The 6327-nt window shown below is 60.2% G+C and overlaps 2 protein-coding genes across 2 annotated transcripts; both read left to right on the forward strand.

Annotated features, from left to right (window-relative positions):
- Positions 1-307: 307 nt before the first annotated feature.
- LBRM_22_0940 (conserved hypothetical protein) lies at positions 308-2332 on the forward strand (the record flags this gene model as incomplete). The annotated part of the gene is made up of 1 exon (XM_001564963.2): positions 308-2332. The coding sequence occupies one exon, from the start codon at positions 308-310 to the stop codon at positions 2330-2332; it is 2025 nt and encodes a 674-aa protein (XP_001565013.2).
- Positions 2333-3695: 1363 nt separating this feature from the next.
- LBRM_22_0950 (conserved hypothetical protein) lies at positions 3696-6260 on the forward strand (the record flags this gene model as incomplete). The annotated part of the gene is made up of 1 exon (XM_001564964.1): positions 3696-6260. One exon carries the CDS (start codon positions 3696-3698, stop codon positions 6258-6260), a length of 2565 nt encoding a protein of 854 aa, XP_001565014.1.
- Positions 6261-6327: the final 67 nt, after the last annotated feature.

Below are 6327 nucleotides of genomic sequence, written 5' to 3' on the forward strand. Positions count from 1 at the left end.
GGTGCTGCGAGTCATCGGTGGCTACGGAGCTTGAGAGAAGAGGGCCCTTAGGCTATACCCTTGTTCCTCCTCCCACGTCTCTCTCCCCTTCACCTTCGCGCTTTTACCTCCCCCTCTGCCAAAGCCACCATCCCTGTTCCCTTTTCCCCCCTCTGCCTTGCTACATCTCATCACGGGCATACGCACGCGCAGGTACTGTGCAACCCAGAAGACGTAAAGCGCCCCATCACGCCTCCTCGCCTCTTTTCGTTTCGTCTTCACTCTTCACGCCTTGTCATTGGCAGCCCCTCCCCTCCCCCGCCGCCTCATGTACAAGCGTACTGGCGCGTTGCGTGAGGTGCACAGTGGCATCAGCGTTGGTCGGCTGCGCCTCGCCCAGGAGTTCAGCACAATGGAGGGCTGGCAACGACTGCAGGACCCACGCTTTGATGAGTACGTGAAGGAAAAGCGGCAGAGGCAGTACTTCGATGCTTTCGACCAGCGTGTCGAGCGCGCCTTCAGGGTCGCGAAGAGGTTGCACAAAGCGGAGGTCATGAACGCCTTCAAGCGCAAGGTGAAGGGCAGCAGCGAGGGCAAGTGGACGGCCGCCGTCATGTTGGAGGTGAAGTTGGCGGTGGAGGAGCGGTTGCGCTGGCTAAGAGAGGTGTGGTCGCAGATCGACGCAGACTACCGCAGCGGCAATGCAGAGCAGCAGGCCAGGGCGGCACGTGAGATATCTGACGCCCTGCGTGGCGAACCCGGCGCGTACATGCAGTGGGTCTACGAGCGCAAGCGTGAGGTCCGCTTTGCTGGCCCCAAAGAGAAGGCGGCGCAGGAGGCAGAGCTGAGCGCTGCGGAGCTGCCCGAGGTCACCGATGACGAAGCGAACCGCTATCACAACCTTTCCTTGCGCATGGCTGATATCGAGCATAATGTGAAGACCTGTTTTGGCATCGCTGGTCAGCAACACTGGGCGGAGCTGCAGGCCGCCAAAGACGAGGCCTACGAACAGAAGCTGGACACTGCGGCCAAGGTGTATGAGAAGCTACTGGACCAGAGTGCGCGATTTGACGAGAGTCGGCGGACGGCGCTGCTGCGCAGTAACGTAGAACGAGTGCACCAAGCACAGGTCCGATTCAAGGCGTCGATGGAGATGGAGAAGGAGCGCGAGAAGCTCGTTGAGGCGCACGAGGCCATGCGAGAAGAGCGCAAGCAACAGGCCAAGGCCGAGCGCATTGCCATCCTCCAAGAGGCAGCTGAGCTGCGCCGCAGCGGGGCTACTCCAGAGGAGATCAAGCAACTCGCTCGCCAGCGTCAACTGGAAGCACATGCACGCCGACAGGCAGAGTACCAGCTTCAGGAGCGCGAGTCACTCCAGCAGAAGAAGGCGTACTACCTTGATTTAATCGAGAAGTTCAAGGATGAAGTGGAGATGCGGGAGGGCCAGGAGATGCTCCAGCAGCAGGAGTCTGATGCGCGCCCGCAACGCAGTCATCGCAATGTCGAGTCGAGTGGTGCGCCGAAGCTAAACGCATTCGGTTTCATGGACGCGGACCGGCTAGACGATCCTGCCGAGTCGCTGCTCACTGCAAGCGATGCAATGAGGTCTTCGGCTACGCTCCCTGAGAACTCGGCTGGCCGAGCCGCCGCCTCACTCCGCAGGTCAGAAGCTCAGCAATCGCGCAGAAAGGCGCTGTGGGATATCGTTGAGCACGACCGGTATGAGGACCCGTTCATGACGATTCACCAAGCCCGCCTCGACGCCGCCGCGACGTATGACCCCCTGTACGCGAAGCACCTCGCCCCGACCTTGGCGCAAGGCAAGAAGTACACGAGGCAGGGCTTCGGCGAGCTCGCGGCTGGTGGCGGTATGGACCGGCACGTGTTCAAGGCTTCGGCGCGAACAGTTCGCCCGTACCAGTGGGGCCTCTCCTCCAACGTTGTGCACGACGTTGATGGCGACGGCAGCAATGACTACTTCATGGGCCTCCACTGGCACGTGCGGCACCCCGATACAGGTGACATTGACTGGCGGTACGAGAAGAAGGCCGGTGGCGCCGTCTTCCGCGGCCCGTTGCTGTACCGCATGGGTGCCGAGCGCGAAGCCGGCGAATCCGGCAGCTCCACAATGGACCCTTCAACAGCGACAGTGCGGCGCTTCTCGCCGCTAGCGACGACGTCGTCGAAGGCCGCCTCAAAGGCAGCGCTACCATCGCCAGCCCGGCAAGCCGGCGTCGCCGCGCCACTTCCAGTGGTGCGCCGTGGCGATGCAAACCAACCACTAAGCGGATGTGTCACCCCTAACGCAGGTACTCTCACAGCACAGCCCCTTCCGAGCTGGCGGAGCAGCTAAGTGGCGTCTGGGTGTAGGTGTACACGTCTATCTGTGTGTGATGTGTATATGTGGCTGGGTGCATGACGAGGCTCCCTCCGCCTTCTCGCTGTTGTTGGACCTGCAGATGGCGTAGTCGCGTATCCTCATCCTCAGCACCGTCGATGCATTGACGCGCGCGCTTCAAGCCTGTCTCCACTGTGTCGCAGTCGTACGTGAGTCCACCATGTTTGCTCGATTCACAGAGTCTTCTCTCTTCTTTTCCCTGTGCTGCCGCTGAGTAATGAGAGGTGATTCATGGGAGTTTGTGTGTGTGTGTGTGTGTGTATACACGGTTGACTGCCCCAGGCTCTCTCTCTCACACGCTTCACTCGTGCACGCCGCACGCTCATACCGGTTAGGGGGTGCCCTCAACTGTGAAAGACACCCTCACACAGAGAAGAGGAAGGAATAGGCAGGTAAGCAGGCATGCGAACCACCCACCCCCTCGGGCTAATACCCTCCCATCGCCCATTCTCTCTCTCCCTATCACTCGTCCCTGCGCGTATGGCAACCCACGCCTTTATCCCCTCTCTCCCACACGCGTATGTAAACGCACACGCACACACACACGTATGCTTCTCTCTCCTTTTTGCTCTCCACTCTCTCGTGTGTGTGTGTGTGTGTGTGTCTGTGTGCGGTGGGGTGTGGTGGAGATTGCGCGTCCCCTGTCCTCTTTCCATCACTCCCCGCTATACCCCCTCCTCCCTCACCACAACTATCCATCAGCCATCCGGCCACCCCCGTCACCACTCCTCTGCAGCAGCACCCCAGAGCTCGTTTCAGTTTCCCTCTTGGCTCTCTTTCTCCTTCCCCCTTCCCCTCTCCCTCTCCTTGTGTACTCACTCATTCAGCTCGCTTCGCTCATCATCTTCCCTCTCCTCACCCCCTCTTCTACCCCTCCTCCTGCGGCTGCTGTGGCTGTGGCTGGGGCTCCTTCTTCATCTGTTCGCGGTTTGTGTGTTTCCTCGCTCCAGCTCTCTTGCGCCCCCCCCCCCCACCCCACCCCGCTGGCATTCGCGGAAGTACACACAAAACGCGCACAAGGACGACACCGAGAGAGACGACACAGTAGGAGATGCCCAGCGTCAAACCTACAGTTCACGCCGAGCGACTCTTCGTGGAGGGACTGGGCATCGTATCGAGCATTGGCGGCGTCAATCCCACGGCGACCTCCTCTTCCAACACTAACGGAGGGGGCAGAAGTGCCAGCGTCAACAGCAGCAACGGGGCGGTAAAGAGCACTGATTGGGAGGGCGACCACAGCCTCAACTTGGCTGATAACGGCTACAATGCAGTTGTGTCAACCATCCATGCACGGAACTCGTGTGTGCCCAACGACACCATGACGAGCTCCACGAACCGCCTGCTGGACCCCGATACGCCTGTAGACCAGGGGACGGTTTATTGTAACCTTTGGCTCTTCATTTGGCTCAAGACAATTGGCTCCTTCGACTCCGGCGCCTTCAGCGCTGCTCTTGGTGCCCCCAACGGTATTAGCGAGACTTGGGATCTAAGCACGAAGCTGCAAGGCACGCTGATCTCGAGCGTATTCCTGGGGAATGTGCTAGGGTGTCCGCTGGCTGGGCATCTCTTCTCTCGCTATGATGAGAAACGTGTGTTGTGTGTTGCCCTCATCGTACACACTGTTTTCACGTTTCTCTATGCAGCCCTCCCCATCTACGGTGTAGCTCTGCTGAATCGCTTTTTCATTGGCATCAGCCTCTCCTTTATCGTCGTGTACACCCCTGTCTGGGTGGACGAATTTGCGCCAAAGAACCGACAGAGCGTATGGATGGCGTCACATAACGCCGGCGTGCCGCTAGGCATCATGCTTGGCTACCTCCTCGCTGCCGGCCCGCCGGCCTTCACGAGCTCCATCAGCTGGTGCTGGTCCTTCTACATCAAGTGCGTGCTCATGGTGCCGACCGTTGCCTACGTGGCGCGCTTAGACGCGCGCTCTATCAACACACATAAGGCAGGCGGTAGTGGCGGCGACAGAAAGGGCGACGACGACGCTGATGACGACCACTTCGGCGGCCCCAGTGCGCTTAGCGGAGAAACCTCGAATGGTGTAGCGGGTACGATGGCCTTCTCACCGCCGCCAATAACGGCGAGCGCGAGAGGGTCTGCATCGGCAGGCGCCCCGCGGCCGGCCAAGTGGGAAAAGAGCATCTCGCAGACGCTGCGGATGCTGGAAGATCGGGCGTTGGCAACCATTCGAAACCTCTACTATTCCATGACGCCACTTTTCTCGAACGTGGTGTACATGTGTAGCGTTGTGTCCCTCACAAGCCTCTACTTCGTCGCAACGGGGCTTCAAAATTTTGTGACGCAATATCTTCGCGAGCCGCCGTTCAACGCTTCGATGGCCATCATAACTGTCGGCTTCGGCTCGGCCGTCGTTTTGGCGCCAGTGTGCGGCGTCATCGCCGGCGGCATCCTGCTAGACCGTATCGGCGGCTACAAGCGCAACCTTTACCGTGTCACCTTCTTTGCCTTGGCCTGGGGCGTGTGTGCGGTATTCTTCTCGGTCATTTGCATCTTTGTGCATACGACACGTGGTTTCCTGCTCGTCATGTCCGTCGTACTTTTCTGTGGCGGGGCCATCATACCACCTGGTGCTGGGCTTACGATGGCAACCTTGCCAGACCACCTTCGCTCCACCGGCGCGGCCTTCTCGCAAGTCATCTACAACCTCTTTGGTAACTTCAGCGGGCCACTGGTGTGCGGTTGGGTGGCAGACGTGACGGGGAGTCTGCGCTACGGCATTGTCACGCTTCTCCTGTCCAGCGTACTGGGGGTCGTCCCACTCATAGGAATCTTGCACGTTGCCTTCTACGGCGGCGGCAGCGGGATCGGATCGGCGGCGAGTGCGCTGATCGACAGTGGCGGCGACCACGACGGCGCAGGCGGCGCGGCAGAGCTGGTGGACGGGAATGATGAAGTGTTGGAGGTGCCGAGCAGCGGAGCAGTTGTGGAGGAAGACGCGGGGACGGCGGCACGGCTTGACGGGCACAGCTACAACCGCGATGGCGCGAAGATGCGCGCAGGTCTGATAGCGACGCAAGAAGGAAGCTTCACAGTACCACCAACGACAGCGTCTGTGCGAAGCGGTGCTTCGGGGTTGGCTCAGGAGCTGCAGATTGAATCACCGCTGCAGAGGAGCCGGCAGCCCACATTGGAGGATGGTGTGCCAAGCGACAGCGGAACGGGCACGGCTCGCAGCAAAGAAGGGGCCGCCTCACTGTCGTTTTCGATGTTAATGCGATCTGCCCGCTCCCCATCCGCACCCGCAGCAGCCCCACCGCCACCGCCGGTGATGCCACCTACGCACTCGACTTCTCTCACTGCTGCCGCGGTGCGGACCTTCAACGTGTTGGGGCCACTACGAGGTCCAGGAACTGCGCGGCCGGTGACGGCGGAGTTTTCGTCATCACCGACAAAAGGGGCCACCGAACTACCTCCCACCTTTTCTCTCAACTATGCGGAGCGCCGCTGCGAGCAGCAGAAGGCGGAGGTGGAGCTGATGAACCTCGAGGCGAAAGCAGCGAAAGTCGCGTCACTCCCCAACCAGCGCGCATTCGGGATCGATCTGGTGCGGGGGTGGATGAACAATGAAGTGCAAGAGGCAAACTTGCGACCGCACCCTTCCTCCAGCAGTCTGGTGCGCGGTAGTAGTGAGGCTGGCGTGACGCACTCGCCGCACATGGAGCCCCCACTCGCCTACATCGCCAGCAGCAGTGTCGCGAGTCTTGGAGGTGCTAGTGCCGCTGCGACAACCCTACCCCAGCGTCGCGGCTGCACGCTCCCGCAACGGTACGGCAACAGTGTCGAGCACGTAACGGACGAGGCGGGTGTGAGGCAAATCCATACACGCACACACGCAGGTGGGCGCATGCATGTGTAGGCGCTGCGGCTTATCTCCCTCTGGCTCTCTTTGTTTCTTTCATGTTGTATTAGTATTGTAATACAGG

Source organism: Leishmania braziliensis, chromosome 22, assembly GCF_000002845.2.
Source record: "Leishmania braziliensis MHOM/BR/75/M2904 complete genome, chromosome 22".
NCBI classification, from domain to species: Eukaryota; Euglenozoa; class Kinetoplastea; order Trypanosomatida; family Trypanosomatidae; genus Leishmania; species Leishmania braziliensis.